Source organism: Papilio xuthus, unplaced genomic scaffold (assembly GCF_000836235.2).
Source record: "Papilio xuthus unplaced genomic scaffold, Pxut_1.1 DF826115.1, whole genome shotgun sequence".
Classification (NCBI taxonomy): domain Eukaryota; kingdom Metazoa; phylum Arthropoda; class Insecta; order Lepidoptera; family Papilionidae; genus Papilio; species Papilio xuthus.
Window position 1 is genome coordinate 4,135,880 of NW_013532534.1, and position 27,217 is coordinate 4,163,096.

At 34.2% G+C, this 27,217-nt stretch overlaps 2 protein-coding genes across 3 annotated transcripts in view; both read right to left on the reverse strand.

The window, feature by feature from the left end:
* Spase22-23 (Signal peptidase complex subunit Spase22-23) overlaps positions 1-5,665 on the reverse strand; it is an 11,729-nt gene extending 6,064 nt beyond the window's left edge. The window contains 2 exon segments of the mRNA XM_013319937.1: positions 4,804-4,968; positions 5,470-5,665. Coding sequence (XP_013175391.1) covers positions 4,804-4,968; positions 5,470-5,515 — 211 coding nt within the window. The 5' untranslated portion in view covers positions 5,516-5,665.
* Positions 5,666-7,769: 2,104 nt separating this feature from the next.
* Positions 7,770-27,217, reverse strand: part of LOC106123482 (uncharacterized) — a 90,199-nt gene continuing 70,751 nt past the window's right edge. The window contains exons 4-8 of one of the 2 annotated variants that reach the window (XM_013319839.1): positions 12,621-12,766; positions 11,438-11,608; positions 10,247-11,327; positions 9,482-10,007; positions 7,770-9,408 (exon numbers count right to left, since the gene is read on the reverse strand). In XM_013319839.1, coding sequence (XP_013175293.1) covers positions 8,227-9,408; positions 9,482-10,007; positions 10,247-11,327; positions 11,438-11,608; positions 12,621-12,666 — 3,006 coding nt within the window. In that variant the 5' untranslated portion in view covers positions 12,667-12,766 and the 3' untranslated portion in view covers positions 7,770-8,226. Of the gene's footprint in view, positions 9,409-9,481; positions 10,065-10,246; positions 11,328-11,437; positions 11,609-12,620; positions 12,767-27,217 lie in introns of both variants that reach the window. The other variant, XM_013319838.1, reaches the window with a different exon arrangement.

Here is a 27,217-nt window from a genome sequence, read left to right on the forward strand (position 1 = left end):
ATGCTTACATTATATGGGATCCCTACTTTATTAAGGACATAAAACTGATTGAAAATGTACAGAGAAGGGCAACCAAGATGGTGAATGCACTGCGTTACTTACCCTATGAACAGCGTCTTAAAACTCTTTGCCTTCCTACACTTGAAGAGCGCAGACAAAGGGGCATGTTAATTGAAACATACAAAATTCTTACTCATTATTATGATGTACCAGGCCTCCAAGATATGTATACACTGAATGACAATGAACATCTACGTGGGCATCCCCTGAAGCTTTGGGAAAACTCAGCTAAGAAAAATACTATGAAATATTTCATATCGAACAGGGTTGTTGCAGCATGGAACAAACTCCCAGAGAGCATTGCAATGGCTCCATCAATTAACGCTTTTAAAAACAACATCGACAAGCTGAATATCTCCAAATTATTTAGCACACATATCAGCTGACCAGCTGCCAGTGTGCAACTACATATAATAATAATAATAATAATAATCAGCCCCTCAGAATCCAACCATACGTCCGAATCGAACACCAGATTCACGTGGGGGGCGGACACGCGATATTTAATTTACTGGCGCGGCTAACATGGCTCTGGGAACCCATGTATGGAGATGAAGTTACGGAATAAACGTATAGGACCGCTACCCGAGGGCGATCGTCGGGGCACACCTGGAGCTGACGCTGGGTGTCTCAGCATGCGAACCGTCAGCGGAGAGGAGTTGAATAGGCGGGCTCCCTCCGGGTTATCCGAAAATACTACAGCCAACCAACACACTTCCACACTAACACAACACGCCGACACTCACTCACACAATATAGATAACATTAGTTTAAATTCATCACTCTCAATAGTAGAACCATTCAGTCCATCCACAAACTCATACATTCCCACACCAGTCTCCTCCTTAGACGAAAGAGCAGACACTCCAGTCTTAGATGTTGCGCAGGAGGTGAATGCCTTTTTACCTGCGTCCACTAAAACTGGAAAACCCCGAGTACGCATGAGGTGGAGTAAAGAAGTTAATATATTTATCATGCGCACTTACTACCTTATCACAAAATTAGAGACAGACATGACCACATACAGGAAACTTTTACACGAACACTTCACAAGAGAATATCCTACAGTTAAAGTTACCGAACAAAGAATTTCCGACCAACGAAGAACTATTATTAGGAACAAGCTATTATCTCAAGAACTACTGAACCAATTAAAAGAAGAAGTTAGACTACTAATGGAAAGCGATTTCAATAATGACACAAACCACAACCCTACATCAGAACACAACGACCTAACAATTACTCAATTCCCTGATACACAAACACTCACAAAATTCACAACACCTCACACTCTACTACAAACACAACCACATACGTACACACAATCAACACACACCTCCACTCAAACTGAACACATAACAGTAACAATAGAAAATGACTTAGAGACACTAGCAGCCACTAACCCTACGACAGATTTACATATACAACAATTACTAGACAAATTTAAAACAACACTTACACTATATTCAGGAATGGACCCAACTGTTCGACCTAAACTACCTAAACTAAAATATACTCAGAAACTGTTCCAATTAATTAACCTTTTTAATCTGAATATTTTGCATCAATTTGTATCTGAAGACTCACAACTGGTAGACATACACACCCTAATATATTGTACAGCACTAACTATATCAGAAGAATTCAATTACAAAATAACAGGCTACACAGGACACAGACAATGAAACACAAACAAACCACCATGGCAAATTAGACTAGAAAAAGATATAGAAAGACTTAGAGCAGACTGCGGTAGACTCACTCAATACATTAACAACAATAGATCAAATAAAGTAGTAAAAAAAGTAGAAAAAATATTTGGAAATACACAAATACACACAAGACACGAAAGTAGTAACAGAAAACCCGAAGAATATCTAGACACATTAAAACAAAAACTAGCATTAAAAGTACATAGGCTAAAAAGATATAAGAAAGCTCAACAGCGCAAACAAGACAACATACTGTTTCACACAAGTGAAAAAACATTCTACAGAAACATTCAACACGCACACACTAACACATCTACAACAAATAACACAACCACACCAACACAAACACAACTAGAAACATTTTGGGCGGGCATATGGGAAGAACAAATACAACACAACGATAAAGCAGAATGGATCACAGCAGAAAAAAACAAGTGGAGTGTCATTGAAGAAATGGCATTCGACGATATAACACAAACAGACATAATGAATATAACCTCAAAACTACACAACTGGAAAGCACCTGGTATAGACAAAATTCACAACTTTTGGTACAAAAAATTAACAGCATTACACAATCCTATAGCCAAAAACTTAACAGACATCATATTAGGAAAACAACAGATTCCCGAATTCATAGCTACTGGTATCACTTACATGCTTCCAAAAACTACACACTGTACACTACCCTCTCAATACAGACCTATAACATGCCTACCCACAATATATAAAATCCTCACATCAGCAATTACACGAAAAATTAACACACACATTGAACACAACAACATATTAGCAGAAGAACAGAAAGGGTGTCGACGGGGCCACATGGGATGCAAGGAACAACTCATTATAGACTCAACAATACATAAACACGCAACAGACAAAAATAGAAATTTACACTGTACATACATAGATTACAAAAAGGCATTTGACAGTATCCCACACTCTTGGTTGCTACAAATTTTAGATATTTATAAAGTAAACCCAACACTCACTAACTTTTTACGCAATATAATGTCACACTGGAAAACAAGTCTTCAACTTAACAGCCAAAACAACACTATCACAACCAGACCAATTTTTATTAAAAAAGGAATTTATCAGGGCGATTCCTTGAGTCCTCTGTGGTTCTGTCTTGCCCTAAACCCTTTGTCAAATCTATTGCATGGCTGCCGGGCTGGATACTGCCTTAAACACACAACAGAAGAAACCACTATTTCACATTTAATATACATGGACGACATAAAATTATACGCCAGTACTGAGAAAAAGATGAAAACACTATTAGATAACACAACACAATTTAGTAAAGATATTAAAATGGAATTTGGCCTAGATAAATGTAAAACTTTGCATATAGTAAGAGGCAAGATTCGACCTGGCAACTATGAGGTAGATGGCACAAACATTATAGCAGCGATGGAATCAACCGACGTCTACAAATATTTAGGTTATAAGCAACTTAAGGGACTAGATCACACAAACACCAAGCACACACTAACGACTGAATACAAAAAACGAATAAACGCACTCTGTAACACACAACTAAACGGAAAATTACTCATAAAATCAATCAACACGTACGCTATACCAATACTAACATACTCATTTGGCATTATAAAATGGACTAAAACAGACATAGAACAAATAGAACGAACCACACGCACTACACTCACTAAACACAATCACTTACACCCTAAATCTGCAATAGAAAGACTCACAATCAAACGACAGAACGGAGGAAGAGGCATGATTGACATTCACCATCTCTGGCAAAAACAAATACACAATTTAAAATCATTCTTTCACACAAAATCTCTCACAAGCAACATACACAAAGCAATAGTCTACAACGATAACAATTATACTCCACTAAACTTACACGATCACACAAACACACAGAATCAACAAAATAATGACCCACAAATACACAAGATAGAAAACTGGAAAAAGAAGACTCTCCACGGCAGGCATCCTCACGATTTAGAACAAACACATATAGATAAAGAAGCATCAAATAAATGGCTTAAAGTAGGTAGCCTGTTCCCCGAAACAGAAGGCTTTATGATAGCGATACAGGACCAGATAATAAATACTAGAAACTACAGAAAATATATAATAAAGGACCCAACAATTAATGATGATAAATGTCGCAGATGCCATACTCAGCCAGAAACTATACAACACATAACAGGCGCATGCACTACACTCACACAGACCGATTACACTCACAGACACAATCAAGTTGCTAACATCATACATCAAAACCTAGCACTCGAGTACAATCTCATACAAAACACAAATACACCATACTACAATTATTCACCACAAACTATACTAGAAAACACCACACATAAACTCTACTATGACCGTGCCATTCTTACAGACAAAACTATTCACTACAATAGACCAGACGTGACACTAATCGACAAACTCAATAAAACAACATATCTAATAGACATGGCAGTACCTAACACCCACAACATACAAAAAACCATTACAGAAAAAATTGGCAAATATGCAGAATTAAAAGAAGAAGTATCAAGAATATGGAGACAGGATAAAGTTTACGTAGTACCCATAGTACTTTCTACAACAGGAATCATCCCCAAACATCTCCACCATAGCCTCAAATTGTTAGACTTAAAACCAACCCTATACATCACTCTACAAAAAGCAGCAATACTTAATACATGCAGAATAGTCCGAAAATTCATGCAAATAGACGAGAACAATATAACAGAGCACTCATAACACATAAATAAATACATACACACACACACACACCCACGCACACGAGCGCACACATACACACACAAACACGCACAAACGAATGATAGATTAGCTTCATTACACACCACATGCTGCATTTACTTGTACTTGTACCGTAAATGTAGTTTGTACCAGCCAAAAGGCTGAGAAAAATAAACAAACACGTTAATAATAATCATACTTAGACTCTCTTGTATCGTCCTCATGTCCTCTCTATTGTAATGATTAAGCCATAAACAAAAGAATGCTCTATACTTACACGAGGCAACGAGTGGTTGGGCGCAGGGTACGCCGTTGGCTAGTCTTGTCGCTTCCTGACAGGTGGCGTTCAGGAATATGCTTTCATTGTTGAACTTGGGCCCAAGCCACGTGAAACGGAAACATCGGGCCACAGGTATCGACTGTGCCATCACAGCTACACTGCCTATATACATACACACTTGTAATAAGATGCCACGAATATAAATAATTCATTATTTATTGCAAAATGTTCTACTGTTACTAGTAAGGTGTAGTTCTATGTATATCAAACAACGCATTAAATACTGACAAAACAAGCGAAGACGATTTATACATATCATATCTCATACTTACGATATTTCTTAATTGCAAACTTGTTAAGAGCATGGTATAGCTGTATCACTTGATCTATCAGATGAGAATAAATTTATAAATATCCCTGAATAACCAGTCTTTGTAAGATCGTTGTATTTCCCCGTTCAAGCCTACACCTATGTACAATTGCAATGGTTAACGTAAGCACAACGATTTGTTTTCAGTTAATTCAATTGCATGTATATAGTTATGCTCTTTAATTAATTATGTATCGTAAACCTAACCATATTGCTATTAACATTTAGTGCTTTCTAATCAAGAACAATTTGATTTGATATAAATGATGCGAAATAAAATAATAAGTACTTACCACAGACAAGGAGGGCAACTATAACAATTATTCTACTTCTATCCATTCCAAAGATCTGTTTAAGGACGCTTCACAAGAAGTAATAAAAAGCAAATACTAAATATTATTGTTTTGGGGCACAAAGCAAATGTACGAAGAACTTGGTAAAAACATATCTGACGGCCAACTTTTATCTTGACATAACAAACACTAATTTCATATTATAATACTTGTGATCGTATCTGTATATCCATTACCTGTGCCGTAGACCGATTGGAATGATTTCATTGTTATTGATAACATTATCATTGTATTATCAATTGCTCCTCGTCACGGTCACCGTTCTATAGCAAATATTTAAATAATTAGTAATTATTAAAACAAAGAAATTAATGATATCACTACTGAGACTTCAAGAAACTCAAAGAATTTCGATTCAATTTTAAAAGATATGAGATAAACACAAGAATCAAAGATTTTATTTCATTATCGATCCGCAATTCTTACAAAGAAGACCTCCTAAAAAGAATTCATTTATTTTAAGGCTTGGCCAATAAATAAGACTAGCATCTTTAGTTCTCTATTAAAATCAATTTATAGTTAGCCGATAGCCAATAAAAAAAAAACTGCGAGAAAAAGTGTGAGCTACAATTTTAAATTTTAATAGGAAATATTTTGTAGCGGCCCTGCCTGGGCTGGTGCATACTCCAATGAAATTATTCTCCATTCGCCATCGTCGGGCGATAAGCCGATTTCGCCTAACCTCGTTCAATCAGCGAGCTCGTAGCCCGCCCAGACTCCGCGTATAGATTTATAACTCGACAGACGCGATGCCATTTTAAAATAAATGCGCTTCAAATTTAATTCCCCTATTCCTCGTTTCCATGCACACGCTTCATTTGTTTGAGAAGATTTGCAATATTTGTAGCATTAGAAATATATTGTCTAGTTCAATTTTTCTTCTTGTCTTGTCGTATAGCATTTATTTTATTCTAGCTTACCTTCTCAGGCTTGATACTATTAATGATAAAACATATAACTTAGTGTATATTAAGAAGTTTCGTGCAAATCTTAAGCAGTAACTATCGACAACCTTTGCAAAGTTTATGAATGATGTCGTATCGTCTGAATGATTCTTCCATTACAAATTGTCCTCGGTCTACGAGAGTCAATTATTGTGTCCTTTTTCAAAATGTACCACTGTAGATTTTTTAAAGATTTGTAAAATTTTGTAATTGTCCTTAAGGTACTGACTGCAACTTGTTTTCTTAGTCTTTTAAAAAGTATAACATGTTTTTGATCTTAAGCAGTTAGATAATACATGATGCCATTCCGACGATAAGTATGTACGTTGAGGGTATAGCTTTAGTAGGAATAACTTGTGCATAAAGCTGCATGTAAAGCCGCAGGTACGCGATACTCCGCGTTCTAACGGGAATCGTTTCCATGCTTTTGAATATATTCACATGTATGCTGATTTTATATTGACTGTACATGTTTCTTTAAAAACGCTACTTTTGATGTGTTTGTGTACCTACGTATTATTCAGGGAAGGTCCTAAACTACAATATATGGGATCATTAATGCCTTTAATTTTTCGTTAACACCTTTGATATACGGTCGTCCACAAGTCTTGTTTTGAAGGTCGAAATTTCCTGAAAAAAACGTTTGAGCAAAACGTATCATGTTTTCTTTTGCGATATTATCGCCATATATGTACACCGTTAATCGTTTTAGATTTTTCATGTATAAGGACTCAATATTTTAGGTTTTTTTTAGATTCTGCAAAGTTTTCTTTTTTTTCAAAATTTTGTTGATTTTTATAAAAAGAAATAACGAAATTGTAAACATGATTAATATAACTTTTAAATGTTGTTCTGTGTCAAGTTACATTAACGGACTGAATTCCAAAACGAGAAAAAGGAAATTTGTAAGATTAAAATTACTTATTAAGTTTACAAAACAGCTTCCATTAATCTTAGTTTCATAACTTGGAGCCTCTTTGTTTCTTTCAGCGCCCCTGTTTAGTATGAAACGGCTTTAATTAAGTTATCATGGGAAATAAACCTCTCGTCTCTGTGAAATATTACGATCTGAACCAAATATGAGACTTTTTTTGTTGTTCTCAATCAATATTGTCTTATAATAAATTCTGTTTGTCTCACACGCAACTTTGTTAAACATTTTAACGATTTATCCAATGGACACCTAAGATACTGCGACCAGCAGTATATTTAATCGAAATATTCATATGTAGGTAAATATAATTTATTCTACTCATATACGTATGATTTAGTTTATACACATAGAAAATAAAACAATTGTTATTTTAAAGTTAAATTTATTTTACAAAAACCCAATGAAATAAGTAAAATATACATATACATCAAAGAGAAGTATGAGAGTTTTTTGTATCTACAATTAGAGTATCTTAAAATTTAGGTACAGTATATTTATAATATCTAATTATGTACAAAAATACAAAAAAATATAAATAGAAATATGTACAAAGTATTAACTAATAGGGCCAGTAGATTGCTGTGGAGAAACATCAACTTGTTGGAAAATGTAACTTGCAAAGTTTACTATTACGTTTCATCAAAGCTCAATTGCCTATCTAAACAGTCTATAGTTCACGCAAACACCGTTCCTTCCTTTAGGTACACGATCACAAATCACAACACATCATAATATTTGTCTTTACTAGAAATTTATCACAACCACTTTTCTCATGTAAATATTGTCCATTCCACTTATGTGGAAATCTTTGAAATAGTTTTAGCCAACGTATGGGAACGGTGCGAACGGTGCCGGGTAATATCCAGGGAATCCGGCACTCGGCTGTACTGGTATCGAAGATGTTACGTAAGACGTCAGCATTGTTGGTACAACTTTAGTTGTGAACAACGTCGTGTAAACTGTCTTAGCTCCGAAAGTTAATTTCAATATTTGACTATCAGTTGCTACAACTTCTGTGTTCACAACAACTGGCGTCGAAGTAAGTGAAAATTGTTGTTGCGGGTAAAGTGGATTAATAGGTTGAATAGGTTGAAGTGGTAGGGCAGGAAGACTGCTTGTACCGATTTCATATTCTGTTTTTGTAACAGTAGCTACTGGCCTCGAAATAGTACTTAAGATTGTACTCTTGCCGTTAAAAAGAGGAATTACATGAGATTCGTATACTGTTTCGTATTTAAGCACAGGTTTCGATGTGGTAACTACATTAGGTATTTGAGCTGCAGCTGCCGGATTAAGTAATCTTAAGAGAGCAAGTTGCTGCGCCTGTTCTGGCGTCAATGCTACGGCAGGATTTGGTGATTCAGTTACTTGATTACCTTTATTTTGCCCATGTGCTTTCTTTAGACGCAAATGATTATCTCTATATTTATCAACGTCTGTTATATCAAAATCTGATCCAATATTTGCAAGGTCTAATTCAGCAGGCAACACCCGTCTTACTCCCTCTTCATCTTCGTTACTATCACCAAAATCAAGCTCTAAATGTAATTCAGACCCGGCTTCGTCAAGACGGCTGTTAAATTCTTTTAACGTTTTACTTGGAATGAACTGGAAAAAGTCCATCGGTGGCAACGTTTTTGTTGCAGTCACCAGTCTAGTTACTTGATATGTTTGTACAAAAGTTAAGCTGCTTGTTAAATTTGTATCATAGACGACAGGTAAAATATGAGTTTTTAACATATTTTGTGTGGTACTAAATGTTTCAGTAACTGTTTCTAGAGGAGGCGTTTCCATATCAGAAGACAACGTTATTGCTGGCAAGGTGGCTATACTTGAATCCAAAAGGTAATGATCTTTTCCATAAGGTGATGCTGTTGCAAGTATATTTTCTGTCAACGGTTCGTTGGGAGAATTTTGGCCATTAAAAGATAAAGTTGGGTCAATGCGTTTTTCTATTGTCGTTGTAACCGTGATGACACGAGTATTTTTAACGCGTCCAACCTAAAAAAAATAAAATAAATTTATAAAAAACTGTTTACAGGAGAGAGTATAATATAATAATGTATATTTTTACCTGGAATGTATATGGTGATTTAAGGGTTGCTATTTCGTAGTAAACGTCTCGAAAATCGGCAGGTGTAGAGATTTCGACTTTAATTGTTTCAACGGGAGGAGGTTTTTCTAAGGAATTATCTTCAGTATCGTTTTCTAATAGAGTTCCAGGTCCACTTTGAGAACTCGACAGATCTAGGTCATTATCTGATCTTGCTTGAGGAGATATATCATTGGATTGGATATCATCGAGGAGAGGGTTAGTGTTAGGTGTAGTGGGTTGTTCATCATCGCCAGTTTTTCTTATGGTGACTTTAGGTTTCGGACTTGTCTTGTACTGCCAGCGACCGGTTCCTGGTGAACGATTTAATTTAAATTTGTATATACTAGTCGAGGTAGATGCTCCTTGATCGACTGCTGTTGGCTGAATTCGGGGCTTGAACCCACGTTTTGAGCTATCGTTGTTGCTTGCTGGTGTCACAGTAGTCTTATGACCAGAGTTTCGATTGCTTTTTCTTCTGTTTGCAAAAGACGGCGCTGGAGTTTCACTGTAAACAGAGACGGTTGCCAGTTGAGGAGTATTCGCAGGTCGACCAAATCGTGTACTGAAAACAGAAATGCTACTTAACGATCTTTGGTAAGCTAGGAACAATAATACGTACATTACAAAAAAATTATGTTTAACAAATTTGGACATTGCATGTAAACAATGTAACTAAAGTAGTAATTATAAATTAATTAAATAAATTATACTATTTATTAAATGTAAGATCAAGAATCGAGGTACCTTTGAGTTCTTTGGGATTGGGAAGAATTACGATTTTTAAATTTCTTATTTTGACTTGGAGCTTCACGATTATCATTGTCGTTGTTCTGTGATCTTTGACGGTTTTTGAAAGAGCTTCCGTTATTTGTTTGCCTTCGAGGAGTTTTGCTAGTGCTGGTTTCTTCATTGCTTATAGATGGAGTGGGTTCTAAATGATGTCGTTGATTTTTTCCTATTCCTGGTGCCACTGTTTTAAGAATTCTGTGCGTAGGACTTGGGGCAATCTTAGCTCTATGCCCTGATGATAATATTTTTGAATTACTATTCAATACCTGAGCATATTTGCCAGATATGTACGTACCGATGACACTGGTTTCGTGGATAGTGGTTGCGCCGTCTTTAACAATAGTACCTCCCAGTGTTGTGACAAGTCCAAGGGGATGCTCGTCATCATCAGGCGGAGGAGTAGGTGCATGCACTCTATTTTTTAGATTTTTAGGTTTATGGCCAATAGATTTAGAAGGACGTAAATTTATAACTTTATAGGTCTCTTCAACAAATTCGGATGGCTGGCGTGAAAGGAAATCATATTCGGGTTCCCCAATATTGTTATTGGTAACCAAAATCGCCGGTTCTTCATCTGATTGACTGGACTTAATTTCTACTATGCTGTTAATTTTTACTGAAGGCTGGGGATTTTGTTTGACTTCAACTTTGCTGCTTACTATATTTGTCACACTTTTAACAGGTTGGTTTTTTGGTTTTTTATTTGGTTGCGAAGCCTGTTTGCTTAATTTTGCAGACTGTTTCGGAGAAATGCTTTCTACAATTTTTGATGGACCTGCGACAACTTCGACTTTTGTGATAATTTGTTTCTGTTCTTTAATGGCTGATTTTGCAACATTATTCTCGTTTTTTGGCGCAGAAGATATAACGGATATGGCACTTGATGCAATGACAGGTATGGAAGCTTTATTAGTTTTATCTTTATCTGATGTTTTGCTAGGTTTTATGGCTTCTGGTTTTACATCTGTAATAGATGGCGGCGGAGGTTTCGTTTCTATAATATTTTCTTGCACTGGTTTTTCCGTTTTGGGCGGCTCTAAAAAAATATACATTAGTTAGTTTGGGAATCATAACAAAACGCACTAAATTATTTTTATCTTAAATAATATAGTAGGAAAAATCCTCAGAATATGTGAAAAGAACGACCTGGCGGTGGTGCAGAATGCGGTGAGAATATCATTACGGTATTGCCTATTGTTGTAGTGAAGTCAAGAAAGCCGTACACCGTCTGCGTAATGAAGTTACCACTGGGCGCCTGAGTGGGTGCGATGTTGTCTGCTCCATTATAAAATGGACCTTGTGCGTGGATATTATTGTCTGTAAAATAAATTCATATTAGCATTTAAGTTAAATGTTCTTACATTCCGTATACTACAATATTTGGATTATTTTCCCCTCTTTTTTCTGTGCCTGGAGTTTTTTTGTATCATTGATTGGTTAATGGTGTGAAACAAAAGAGGGTGTCAAACAACATCAATGCGAAAGTGCTCGTAACTATTTGTATCGAATAACCAATGGCATGTGATACCATTTCATATTGTAAGGCTGTTTTATACGATAAGAAGGTATACGAGCATTATAATTTGTTTTTAAATCATTAACAACGGATAAACGCAACATCTGAGAAATTCCATATGCGATGCCCCTCTTTACCAATGTACATATAAGCAGAATTCCAGTCGCTAAATAGATGCCAGGGCACTTACACTAAAAAAACAACATATCAAATTATTGTACACTGTAGACCGATCGATAAGTTAATAACCAAAGTCTCTATTGGTATAAATTTTTGATTTTTGCTGTATTTAAGGAAGGTAAAAATGAAAAAAATCGAAATAAATATGAAACAATTGCGATTAAGTATAGTTATAGTATTATAGTATGCCGATTGTGGTATAGAAATATATGCTGTATTTTTACTAGTAAAGCTATTAATAACATCTATAATTGGGTTTTCAATGGTAAGGTGTGCCAAGATAATACACGGTACATGCATTCAAAAGTTGGTAAGAAAATTCAAGGGGGACCATTTGATTCCGAAGCATTTGGCGTCAAGTGCGCTGAGATAGTCTACTTTCGATACACATCAAGGCGTCGCCTTTGCCATTTCAGTTAAGTCGTGTTTTCTATTGCTTTGTTCTAGTATAATTATATCAACGTTCAACCTATGTTTTATTTTCTACTAGTTATAAGATGCATCAACTTAAAATTTAATAAATTGATGCCTAGAAAGTTTGTGTGTTGCAATTAAGTTTTTTTTAAGTTGTAAATGGCTTTGTATATCTATATCAGTTGTTAAAACTATAAATTAATATGTTATGATTCTTACACAAACAGGCGGAGAACGCCAGAAGCGCAAAGAACCTGAACTCCATTGTAATAATTAATTAATTTATTTTGCGGTTGTCAAAACGATGTGAAGAACTCTTGATGTACTCGCATCTTTAGCGAACTCTTCACAGTTTTAATCTGGACCTGGAACAAATAAAATGTAGTATTAGAAACGATAAAATTAAATGTTTGATATAGATTAAGTAGTGCAGTGTATAATAAAGTATACTAATTATGGTTATGCGGTGTTATTCTAAAAGACAATAAATAAATAAATAAGCAAAGGTTAAATTTATAAACGAATGAATCTAAAATCACATCAGCCGCGATTCCCGGCATACGGACGGTACGTACAAAATAATCAGTGGCCAGGCCGCGAGGGAGGATGCGGCGTGTCTCTCATTTCAGCGGTCAACCAAATCATTGTACAAAACCGATATAGCTTTTAATATAAACATGTCCATTGGAATGCTCATTGCCTGCGTAATTACTGCGGTCACTGCCCTATCATTCTATACGTATTATTTAATTATATTTTATTAACTGTAATACTATCCTAACCAGTAGTGATCCCGAATTTGTGAGAAACTAGATCATTTTTGAATATCGAATATGTATAAATATACTAACTGTCCCACGCGACTCTGTCCGCGCGGAAATAAAAACAAACTTAATAATATGTGTTCTTCCAGACTATATTATACAACTATGTTACATTCAGCAAGATCCAAGCGGCCGTTCCGGAGGTACCTTTAAACAAACATCTATCTATCCATCCATCCGTGTAAACATTCGCATTTATATTATTATTAAGAAGTAAGATATAAAATGACGGTAGCTTTAGGGCTATACCCCCTGGATTCATTACTGATACACATAACTCTCTAAAAATATGAAGAAATTTAAAACGATAGTGATTGCTACCCCTATCTATTCCAATTGAATTTAAGACATGAGTGTGCTCCGTGTTTGAAGAAACAAATAAAAACGCAATGTTCCACCTCTAATACAAACCGTAATCTAGCTTATGGTGTAGGAAGGAATCCGTTTATTAATATAAAACAACTGAACCAAATTTTCAATATCCAGATTCAGAATACGTAAACATTGTACTGCTCTATTGTTCCCAGTTTATATTATTTGCAATCCTCAATAAGCCGGTATGAATACATATTAGGTTTTCAATACAAAGAAAAAACGGTGAACGGAAAATCAATACAACGGTATATGGAATTCATAATTCACGATGTACTAAAAGATTGGGTTTGGTAATTCACGATTCCATTGCGGAGTTTTGACATTTAGAGAATCATCTAGTACTATTTGAGGTCTTTTAGGTTAGAAGTATTTAAGGTTCATTGCATTGAAAACACTGGGAATTAAAAAGATTACTCGGCAAATTACATTGTACTCCGATGCTGAAACCGAATCCATTATCGATGATTGCGCTGACTTAATTGAACGCGTTAAGCTTATCCGATGCACTCGCAATAAATATGTAATTTCAGTAACACAGTACTTTCAATAACAATTACTACTATTATTACTATCTATCTATATTTTATTGCGCAGGAATCGCTAATAAAATGAATACTATTCCATTGTGTGCAGTTCAATGGACGCAATTATTTTTCTTTCCTTTAAAATCTAATATAAAACGCTGTATAATATTTTGCTAGCTTATATATGTAACTTCATGCATGAGTATTCATCAATTTGTACCCAACGTAAGGTTACCTTTCAATTAAAGCTGCATCGTAACATGAATGGGAATCAATAGATGCAGACAGGTCCATTGCTATGTAATGCGTGTATAAGTAATTTGGTCTCCCGTCTGTCAGTGCATGAGTTAACAGTGCACCAGGACTGGAGAGCTAAGCGTAGAGGCATCCAAGTCGAATTCCCGTGTAAATTGGCATCTATTATGGCCGACGCAGTCAGGCTAACATTGCGAAGGGTATTGAAAGCGTTTGAATGCTTAGTAAGTTCCGATTGGAGACGTTGAGCGAACAAACGCGTTGTGCAATAGACGCTTACCAATCTTCATTCAGTAGACTTCTTCCAGTTATTGCTTTAAAATACGATAAATAATAATGATACGAAAAAATGCACTTAAAAATAGGACGTAGCTTTTATTTATCCAACTTAAGTAGTAGAACACCTTTGAAAATAAATTCATGTTTAAGTTTGTGCGTGTAAGGGATTTCAATGCATGCTGCATCAAAGACTATGGGAAGGATTTTTACACTTCTACAATGTATACAGGCTTCGCGTTAGGGTTGCCATCTTCAAAAATGTTTTTAATCGGAGATTATTTTTCTACTTTAGTCTTAAATAATCCTGGATTAACTGAAACATTTCCATCGACAATTTCATAGAAAGCTAAATTTGCATGTGTACAATATCATACTTCCTAGCTTACTATAAAGATTAGTGCAACTTTGTACTAAATATATTATTAAAATAACATTAAATTCGTCTTTTATAATTTAAGGATGAGTAATGAAACGTTTATATCTTAAAACAAAAAGTAAAATAGTAAACGTTAACAGCGTGGTAAACGTAGTGTTTCCACCCTAGGCTAGAGCGTGTGTGCGTTTGAATGAAACTACACTTGTAGGTGTTTGCTTGGGAAATGGGCGCGGTGATGGAGCGGTGTTTGTGGCGGCCCACTGTCTATGGTCTATTCATAGCTGCGAGCCATGAAACACTACGCTATGAAAGCGTCGCGTGTAAGGGGGGCCCAAAAGCTATGGAGATTACTTTTAAAAAAAGGTATCAAGCTGTTTTTATTTGTTTTGTGGTTAGGGTGTGTTTTGTTTGAATGTTTTCAAAGAGTATATTTATGATGGTAATCAGGACTAGTATGTCTAAACATCCTATCCAATTAACTGAAAATCAATGACAATTCCTGCTTCATATTTTCAAATTAATTGACTTACCTTCTCTAAAACTAGTTATAAACTAAACTCAGGCGATTTTCATGCTCTTTAAACCACTATGAGGTTGGCAGTTTATGTATAATATTTTAAAACAGTAGTACAGTACAGTTTTCAAATGGCTACGTTGTAAATATCTGATAGGGAGATATGATAGGCATTGCAGGTTCGCCCTCTATTCAAACCAAATTTAATGAAGCGTGTGCCTATGTAGGCCCTCCAACGCACGCTACTATGACTCGTGTATTCAAATAGGAAACTCTTTTACGATACACGTATAGTAACAACATTTTTATGTTATAGTAAAGTACATGCAAAGAAGGAAGATCATAGTGGCCATAAATGTAACAATTTAATTTTAATAATACTAAATCATTTGTAGGGTTTAAAAATGTCTGATTTATGTATTAAGCAATATAATATGTAATTTATATTTATTTATGGATAAGCTAACGTCGAGTAAATAACTAGGATAAGATTTTACGTATTCCTATCATATTACACGAACGTAAACCAGGATTTTCAAGAATGTTTTATGAGATTCTCTTCAATAGCGTCAACGTAAGCCTCTTTTCAGATTTTCAGACGTCTTATAAAAGCTTTAATCCCCGCTTTGGAATTGTGCGGATGTGCGACAATACATCATTTCTTTACTATATTTATAGACGAGTCTTCAATCTTATTATTAGGCATCTTTTAGGGATATGAAAGAAATTATGTTTAATGTATTAAGGAATATATTATTCCCAATAAAGATCGATCATGGGTTGTGGAAGCTCATCTTTTATCTCGGTATTTATGCAACATAATCTAAGTAGGGTCTTTGAACGAAAGTAAGAAATAATTTCGAATGTTCTGAAGCAAGGCAAATATTTTATTGACTATCTCCTACCACTGATAACTGATAAATAATCAGTTCTATTTGAGTTCATGAAGTAAAGAAATGATTGATGTACATTTAACAAACTTTTTTGGTCGTAAGAGAATAATAAATATCATAGGTGAAATGTAAACGAAGTTTGAATAAATGCTTGTGTGTAATTTATGTCGAAAAGTATTCCAATTGCTGGACAAACTTGCCTGCGAATAGTTGAATTTATCTCCAAGTTTCGACAAACTTTGGATTTACGACAACACATTTCTTTCAATATATACGGTTATTCAATACGAGTAAAAGTAAATAAATCATTGCTTTCAAAAAATAGTCGAAAATTATAGAATAAATTGTAGCATAGAGGTATAGGAATAAGTACAATTTTAAACAAGATGTTTAAATTTAGTTTGAAAGCGAAAATGAAAGTGTTTTGCACAAGTCAAGGGTCGTTTTGAGTCGTTGTAGTAATAGATGTTAAATATATTGTCAATATTGAGGTTAAAAGCCGTTATTATCTTACTATTATTATAAATGCGAAGATGACATAGTTTACTTATTAATTTTGCGCGGACGGAATCGTGGTCGACAGCTTGTAGTAAAATATTTTATAGGAATGTTTACTTTGAAGTCCAATAGAATCCATATGAGTCTAAGATGCAATAAGAAGGAAATGAATATATTTGTTGAGCGAACACAATATTTTGTTAAATAAACTTTGTGATACGTGCACAGACGCGGCTTGCTTTAAATGAAATTGCTTTGAATAGCGTTTTCCTATTTTATATAGACATCCACAGCATAAGAATATATTTAAGTCAATGAAATGTAAAAAAAATATTCACATATTACAAATAATTAGAAAACATTTTTTTGGAAATTACGCGCAGAGAATAAAGAATGCTTTTTAATATGAAAATATAAACATATTCTTACAATAACGTGCAATAAAATATATTGAATACTATATGACTATAAAAAATTGTATTCGGGCAAAAAAATAACACATTGGGACGATTCGTTGACGGCCTGAGGCATGCGGTTGGCTGCATCCCAGACACGTTTTGCATTTTATTCAAAACGTTGACGTAAAGGATAGAGTTTTATTATTTTACTACTTCGACGTGATCCGACTGCAGTAAGATGCATAAAAGATTCAACCGATTCTATTGAAAATTTACAAAATTTGTCAAGCCGTTAAATTATTTACTTTATTAAACTTCGGTAATCTACACTCTTGTTTTGTTTGTTTTTCATTTCGTTAAAAATGGAAATTAGTGGCCACTGTTTGGGATATTATACCATGTAATTTGACACTAAATAGAACCTTAAATGTATCAATAAAAATATTCATATCGCCTAGCCAAACATTGTGTATCTCAAGTTATATAACTAATTAGCTTTCGCCCGCGACTCCGTCCGCGCGGAAATAAAAAAAAAACTTTTTTAGTAGCCTATGTGTTCTTCCAGATAATGTTCTACATGTGTGCTAAATTTCATCAAAATCCGTTCAGCAGTTCCGGAGATACCATCAAACAAACAAACATCCATCCATCCATCAAAACATTCGCATTTACAATATAAGTAAGATTTATTTTACACTGTAAAAATCAAAAGTATGTATTGAATTTAATAATGAATAATATATCATCGAAAAAGTATTTAATGTGAATAATTTTTTAAAATGAAAGATTTATATCAGTGCCAGGTTCAGGATTAAATACGCGAGGCGAGGCGGGCATTAAATTAATAGGTGAAACGGGATGAGCATTACGTTAATTGGTGCTCAGTAATTACTGACTACGAGAATTATCCGTTGGCGCGCGATGACATGTCGTGTCGTATAGGATCGGTTCACTGAAACATATTGCGTAACACCCAATTCGGATTCAGCACCCCGTACTAGTACAAGGCTTGTAGAATTTTAAACAGTCCCAATGGAAATCTGTATCACATCATTTTATTTATATCATTAAACAAATGAAACAAGTTAACTTATATATATTTAAAAATCAATTGCTGTTAGTCTCGCTAAAACTCGAGAACGGCTGAACGGATTTATCTTATCTTGGTCTTGAAATATTCGTGGAGGTCTAGGGAAGGTTTAAAAGGTGAGAACTTACTGCTGCAGTTAAGCGGTTAGTAAGAAATCCTATAATTTGTAACGTGTCAAATAATCAGTGTATTACTGTGAGAGAGGCAGTAAAATTTCAATCATTTTTTCCAAGATAGAAAATAAAACAATTAATCGCAAATATCTTTATTTAAATCGATTTATACATTCATGATAGCTCTCAGACTATAATATTATAGTCAAAGAGCTATAGTTATCTAAAATTTATTAATTAAACATGATAACATTAATAGTACAGCTAAAAGCTTGTATGAATTTAATCTAAACATTCTAGAGGTAATAAAGTTGCTTAATCAATCCGCTATTCTAACTTCCTCGCGTTTAGATTTGAACTGCTCCCTGGTGATTTCGTAAGTCGAGCCCATAAGGCATTCCTATCGGCAATGAGTCATTGGCCTTAGGCACGAGAGGGCGCGCCGAGCGATAAGAACAATACACCCAAGAAATGTTTAATATCGTAACGCCCATTGCTAATGCTATTTGATGAAACTATGCTACGAAAGAAATAGTTAAAATAAATGTGAATAGATTAATAATGTAAATTATATTGTAATAGATTTTTTCCTTTATATTTTTTGCTTATAAAATAATTGGTCAAGATTGAGATGTGTGTTGCGGTTAATAAGGTATGGTTTTAAAATTTGAAGGTAAAACTAAAAACATTTTTTTTACGTTAATTGTTCCTTTTGTCAGTTATCAATTAAGTATCAGAATTAATTGTTTCTTAAATTATTTGCGTATAAAATAGTTAAGTTATAAAGTAAACAGTTTGATAATTTAGTTAATAAGTATTCTTATTAATATTCAGAGTGTAATATTATATTTCTAAAGTTCTAAGTAATACTTAAACATCAAGTTTACCATTAAACATTTAAAGAGCCCAACGCAGTTGCGAATAACAATATTATTTCCCACGTTTAAATTTCAAACCAATGTTTCGACCTTTAAATTATAAATGTGTAAATTATTTGCCAATTCACGTAACCTCGTTATTTTCTATTAAAAGATTATGTTTTAAAGCCCGAACAGATGTGGTTAAGTTTAAATTTAAGAACTGATACAGTACCGCCAGTATAACAGTTAATCTTTTAAAGAGATACTTTTTGTTCTTATTATTTGATACTAGATGTCACCCGCGATTTTGTCGACGCGAAATTAAGAAACTAAACTTCTACCCTATGTCTAATTCTAAATTTTCTTGTACATTTATGCAGACATTCAGCGTAATTATTTTAACCGTTCTGGAAATACTTACTAACAAACATCTATCCATCTAAACCTTTTTTTTTCATTATTCTTTTATTCATGATATTAGTAAGATAGAAGTAAGATCATTGGTAAGATAGAATAAAACGTTTTGGTTTACAATAAATGTTGAATAATATTTAAAATGCATCTCAGCCACTGGCATAGTTGGCAAGCGTGAAGTAGAAAATGGCACACTTTCTGCGCTCTTAAGTACCTACCTGAATTTTTCTATTGACCTAAAAACATGTCTATTTTACTGTTTCTTAAGTTATTAACGACGGCATAATAATTATGTTTAGACATCGTATATTGAAGATAAAAAGTAAGAGCGTCATTAGCCCCGTAGTAGGGGGTATATCAATGTGATTTTTGATTACATACGTACATTTATCCAATGTTTTTACGATGTAGGGAAAGATCGTGATACAACCTGCACATAACTGCGAAGAAGTTCAATATGTGTGAAGTCAACCAAACCGCCCTTGGCCAGCATGGGTTACTATGACACAGTTACTTCTATTTAGGGGACCCGATGATGATGTTAAAAAAACAAGACAGAATTTGTAAAAAACGTTTTAAGGTAAAAGAAGCCCATTCTATCTCATCTTATTCTATCTAGTAGGGAACTACTCCTAAAAGGACTAACTGCTTTTATATGAAACAGTTCATGTTGCTAGTTATAGAAAATTCTAAAAGGATTAGAATGTAACAAATTGAACGTTTATATATCGAGACGTAGTGGAATGAGAAGGGAGACGTTATCGTTATTGTTACGGCAAAGCCTCGTATTTATTACGGGGCCGGGAAGATAATACATGCTCGTCGGTATCTCGGATGGAATCGATTAGGTGACGTACCAATCGAATTTTTATACGAGTTAGAGCGTGAAATTTATTCAAATGATATTTTACGGTAGATTGTTCGTGAGATCCTTAATGCCTTGAGCCACCCGCTCAGGTGAAATTTGAAAGGCATGTTGGTAATAACTTCATTTATATGTAGCAACTAAAATAAACTTGAATGTCAAATAAGTTCGCTATGAATTATTTTTTTAACTAGCTGTCGCCCGCTTTTTATTTTTAAACAAATTTAGTAGCCTCGTTGTTCTTCCAGACTATGTTCTATATCTATGCTAAATTTCAACGAGATCCGTTCAGGCGTTCTAGAGTTACCTTGAAATAAACATCCATCCAAACATTCGCTCTTATAATATTAGTATGATTTAGTTAATCATATTGATTTACTACTTCAATGAAACGTAGAGATTTTTCTGTTTTGTCTCTTGTTATTATTACTTCTTTAATAAATTTCTTATTTAATTATTAATAATTAAATATATTTGAATATATTAAGGCCACAACGATTCAGAAGCGGTTATATCCTTGTTTGTCTCCTACGAAGAAAACATCAGTATTCGGAGCGATCTCCGTGCAGTTAGGAGTCGATCGATGTCCGTACACAAAGACAGGGGAATGTTGTTTGTCACAAAATTTATTGCGATGCCAGAGTGGGATGCGCAGGCCAGCGAACAAATGTAATATTATCTATACGATGTATTGTAGAAAAGATTATTATAGAACAGAGACTGCTTTACCTCACTTTCTGTAGGGAATAAAATCACAAATTTTACAACTTGAAGAACTGCTAGATGTTAGTGAAGAAATTATGTTATATTTGTATATTACTCTATTAATTTTGATTGTTTTAGCTCTTCATATTTGTTCATTAGTACAACTACTGTAATGTATATCAACATAGGTAAACTAAACCATGAAAAGCAGCCGAGCGTAAACATATTTTGCAGCTGTACGAGTAGTATTTCTCCCAGCTGTCTGCGGGGTGCAATCTTTTATCAAAATGTGTGTTTCAAAGAACACAGCGCAGCGCACGTCCGCGAACGTGCAATACGTATAACAAGCAATTCATCTGATGTCTCACACCGTCCACACTTATTTAGCTGGTGTATAGCAAAATATGAAAATATGTGAACCCAGTTTCGAATAAATTCGAGTTATATTTCCTGGGCCGTTCGTTTTGTTCTGAGAGACTATCACGAATGTCTGCGATATGCGTTTTTGGAACGTTATCAACAAAATGTTATTTAATTTGTCTGAGATTTGTCGTTGTACTATACGACTGATAGGCTCTGTGAACAAATGCAATAAAATTTTTATCGATAATATAACGAATACTTTTTCACAAAATTTGTTAGGTCCTGAACTGACTAAATGAAATTGTTTGTTTATCTCCTGTCTTTAATAAGAATGTAAGAAATTGTATTTTAGTAAAGTGTAGCGTTGTAAATGTACCCGTATGCCTAAAGTATATAAGAATTATAATCATAATTTAGAAAATGACAATTTATAATAGGAAATTACACTAACAATAGCTAAAAAAAATACACTACGACCTATGATATTTATGATATCCTTTTTGTGTTAGTCATAAATTTTCCCAGATCCATTCTAACTCGATAGAGCCATGACGATGAGGTCAAAGCCGCGTGTGCAAATATACTCAGTTTATGTTGTTAACAACACGACAGCGACGTAGTAAACCTGCCGCCTCTATTATCCCATACAAAGATATAGTTTCTCGTAAAAATGGCTTACATTTTTCTAGCCACAATTCAAACTGTATAGATATAAAGTTTATAGCCGTGTACACAAATTTTCCTGTCCTGTGAAACGCTTGACTTTTTTAAGAACCCACATTCACTAAGGTTGATGTGATGTCTAGAATAATTGCGGTGTCGCGAGAAAGACTTAAAAATAAAGCGCAACACACAAACGCTTGAAGCATAAATGTTGTTACTTGACTGCTAGTTTAGTCTTTAATTAACTCCAGCTCCGTTTTACGAATTCCGTTATTTATCATTAAATAAGCTGCCGTTTTAAGTCTTTCTTTTGTTTGCAAAGTGGACATTAGTCTTTCCGTTTTTTTAGCTTTTACACGGTATGGTTTGATATATTTTTTAAATTCTTTTTAGACAAAGACTATTTTCTATTTATTTTACAGCAGTTTGTGTTTGTACTTAGGTGTTAATGAAAGTAACTTGTTCTATAAATATCTATTATGATACAAAGCTTTTTCAGTGACAAAGTCCACATTACGTGTGCAAATTATGCAATAAAATCTAAATAGTTTGTGAGGAATTTCTGAGAACAAAAACATAATTAATTTTAGCCACTCGCAAAATATTCGAGTCTCCAACGAAGAATAGCATTCTTTTCAACGTTAGCATTTTTCGTTGAATAATTCATATGCATTTAATTGAATTACATTTAAATTCATTAGTTCGCGTTCCGTCTTATCGTAGGTTTTAATGCCGTTTTCATTTCTCATTGTGATATAAGTTTATTGGCTGCTTTACAATGCGTAATTATGTTCTTTGTAATATTCAGTGCGAGTTAATTATGCTATGCATTACATTTTAAATTCTAGTGGACGTCATTTGTTTTCGACTTTAATAGGATATTCTTTCCACTTATCTGTTTCAACAAAATTTTGAATTTCAGATTGGAGGGAACGCGCCACGCGGCGTCTCCCATTAATGGAGGAATAATATCTACTGTAATGGAATCCCTAATGTATTTCTATGTTCACATTGTTATGACATCTTAAGTGCTTTGAGACGTTTATAACTAATTTATTTGCGGATATTCTTCAACGGAAAAATGTATTTTTATCTTTTTTCAACGATTTTCTTCATAAATTGTTGCGAAATAAATAAAATAAGATACTTATAAACAGTTTGAGATGCTACAAAAAAAGTGGAACATATTAAAAACATTAAATACGTTTGTAAATGTAACTAGTGCCAAGGGAGACATTAACTTGTTTCTTTAGATTTCTATCCCGGGGCGATATAAATGTCTGAGAAATGCAAAATTTACATGAGTTTGTGAGCGCGACGGCTTTCTTTTACAATAGTTATAGGGTACAATTTCGAATCCGGGTCTTGGCAGTTACTTTGTCTTGTGTCTGAATGTTGAATGCCACCGCTTCGGTCGGTAGTCGGTGCGAGGCGACGGGAAAAATGTATTTGTTTGCGCGCAACTAAAAATCATAAATCACGCTGCACGCTCTTTTTATCAGTTTAATGTTTTTTAGTTGAGCAAGTTTTGGATAAATTTTAAATTTCTGTTTGAGACAAGGACGTTGAAAATAAGACAAAACTTTGACTATTTGTATAAATAGTAGACGACAATAAATTGCATGGTATTCACGAGGTATGACTCATTACGTCCAGTTAGTAAATTTAAAGCATAATATGACACTAGCTGTCGCCTGCAACTTCGCCTGCGCGCAATTAAAAAGAAAGTACAAAAAGGTTTTTTAGTAGACACTGAATAAATTATGTCTCTTATAAAAAGTACATAAAAACTATTGGTATTGTTTGGAAGACGTGGCTCTTGTATGTCTTTCTAAACATAATAACAAAAATAAATTATATTTTTCTAAATAAATGTTACTTTACAGATACAAGTGAATTGAACACAATCAAGGTAAGTGGTGCACTTTTGTCTGGTTATCGTGTCTGTATCGGAATAGCCGATTGCACCGGCGGTCACGTCGGGCTTTCATTTGCGGATCGGCGTTCGAGTCTCGTGCGAGACCGTTAGCCCGTTACCCTCTGTTTGCGGTCTCAATGGCCCCCATTCAAATAACCCATCCCAGCTAAGTGGACCTCATTTGCTGCTATTGTATCTTTTGTAGCTTCATAAATGTGTTCTTTTATATTCGCTCGTATGAAGCAAGTGTTAAGTTTTCTACGTTTGGTTTTACTTTTGTTCAGTTTACAAATTCTATATGACATGTAACCTCAATCTTTTTGTCTAATAATTATCTTAAACATGGAGAAGTAATTTGATTGCTAATTATTTTTACTAAACGAAATTTAAATTTTAAGGTGTTATACATGACTAAAAGCTCGCGACTTCGTCCGCGCGGAATTAAAAAAAAACTTAATTTGTAGCCTGTGTGTTCTTCCAGACTATGATATACATACATGCCGAATTTCATTAACATCCGTTAAGCCGTTCTGGAGATACCTTTAAACAAAGATCCATCCATCCATCCAAATATTCGCATTTATAATATAAGTAATACCACATGTAAAGAAGGAAACTAGGAAAATATATACAAATAATAAATAAAATGAATCTATAAAAAATTACGTACTAAAATGAGAAAGATATTTAATCGAATTTCTATTATAAAGAGCGTAATAAAGTAAGAATTCTAGACTTTATTGAATGTGAAATAAACGAGCTATTACGTGCCCGTAATTGCCATCCGCAATTCATTAGCTTACAAGGTCCCAAGAATAATGGACCTATCACCACACTTGACACATATTTAGTGATTGATGGTTTTAAACATAAAAAACGGTACATATCTATCCGAATCTTATATTAGACGGTATTTTAGAAGGTAAATGTAACACCTAATATAATGCTTTGAATGTTTCATATGATGATGTTTACTTAGCTATTCATTTTCACTTTTTAATAACTTTACAATCTCGTAATCTAGAGGTGCATCGTTGCATGAAATGCTAGAGAATGTAGCTACAATTTTAAAATATCGTTTATATTTTACTATACTAATATTATAAATACAAAGGTTTACATGGATGGATGTTTGAACGTATTTTCGGAACGGCTAAACGGATTTTAAAGAAATTTTTCACACGTGTGTTCTACACATGTGAAAAAGTCCGGAAGAACACATAGGCTACTTAATAAGTTTTTTTTTATTCCGAGCGGACGGAGTCACGGGCGACAGCTAGTGGGTTATAAACAATTATTTTTCGCTTTTCTAACAGTTTAATAGATGCCCACGAAAAGAAGACATAAGTATAAAGGAACGTTTTTGTATATACGAAGTTTTGTAAATTTGTTAGCGACTAGTTTTTACAAGGATTCCACTTAGTACAAGAACAAAATGCGACTATAAAACAAATATAGCTTCTAAAGCTGTTTTATTCTTGACCTGTATAATTGTACAGATTCCTTAAATAAACCAACGCGACTCTTCCACGCGAACTTTTTTGTATCTTTGTTTTTTCAAAAGAATGATATTCAATATTGTCGTCATACATGTATTACCACGGTGGAGATTCCGTTACAAAAAGAAATGTAAGCTCGTTAAGAAGATTTGGTCAGGATTATAATCAAATGGAAAAGTAAACAAAGTTTGTCGCCACGTGACGTGCGTACGAAAAATTCGGGACAATTCTAATTTCACGGCGTGACGAAGAGGCCTCCTCATTTTCCTGACGGTTGCGGATATTTTCAATTTTCCCAACGGCGCCGCCTTTTTATTAGTTGTTTGTTTTGTCTTGAATACTAATAGATGTGAATTAACATTCACGTAACAATCTTCAGAACTTCGGACGTCCGACATGGAATACTGTCTAATAACTTTCTTTGTTTTACATAAATATAATAATCCGAGTTTCTCTTAGAGGGAAAGCTATAATAGTAATTACTTCATCTACATAGATTGTTATCTGCTGTTTAAGAAATAATATATAGCATATAGTGGAAACTACTTATTAAATAAATGGGAAAACGAATTGTAAATAGAATGAAGATGACGAATGTAAAATTATCTAATATCTCCACACGGTCTCCGGAATCTATTAATTCCTGATTATTAAATTATCTATCAAAACGTGACGTGGCGAACATTTCTAAATACAAATTCGGTAATTAAAATGGCCAGAGCACACACAGAGGCGGTAGAGCAGCGGTTGAATACTCGCACGGGAATATAAAGCCGACTTGAATAGAACACTGTTGTTGGCATAATTAAAGCTGAGCTTAATCTGCTGTCACCAGTGTGCACGCCGAAGCCCGCTAGGACGAACTTAATTACGTTTTTAATTAATTGTAGAGTCCGGTAATTGCGATGCGCCTGTGTTTGATCGCGTGTTTGATGTTGTGCTTTAGTTTTAACATTTTAAATTAACTCTGCACGGGCGGAGATATGCCTATGTTATTTACGCTTCGTGACAGCATGTAAAATGTCAACCTATTGGGTGCTGGTAGCATTTTGAAGTACTAAATTTGAGTGTTACTAACGAAATGCTAATAGATGGCGTTACGAGTCTTAAAAATTGTTTTCACTTGATCGATTTTCTTTTCCTTATATCTGAAATTGAACTTAAATTGAAATCTGAAATTGAATGAACTGAATGTACGAACACTAATTAAAATGGTTAAAATTTGTTGAATGTAAAAGGGTATTTATTTGAATCAAACTAATACACCGCTTCTATGACTTTGTAATGCGTCGTTTAAATACTACAAAGATTACGTTAGAATCTTATGTAAGTTTGTTTACTTTTCTGAATACAATTAAATTTATTTTCCTATGTTGTATAATTGGCATAT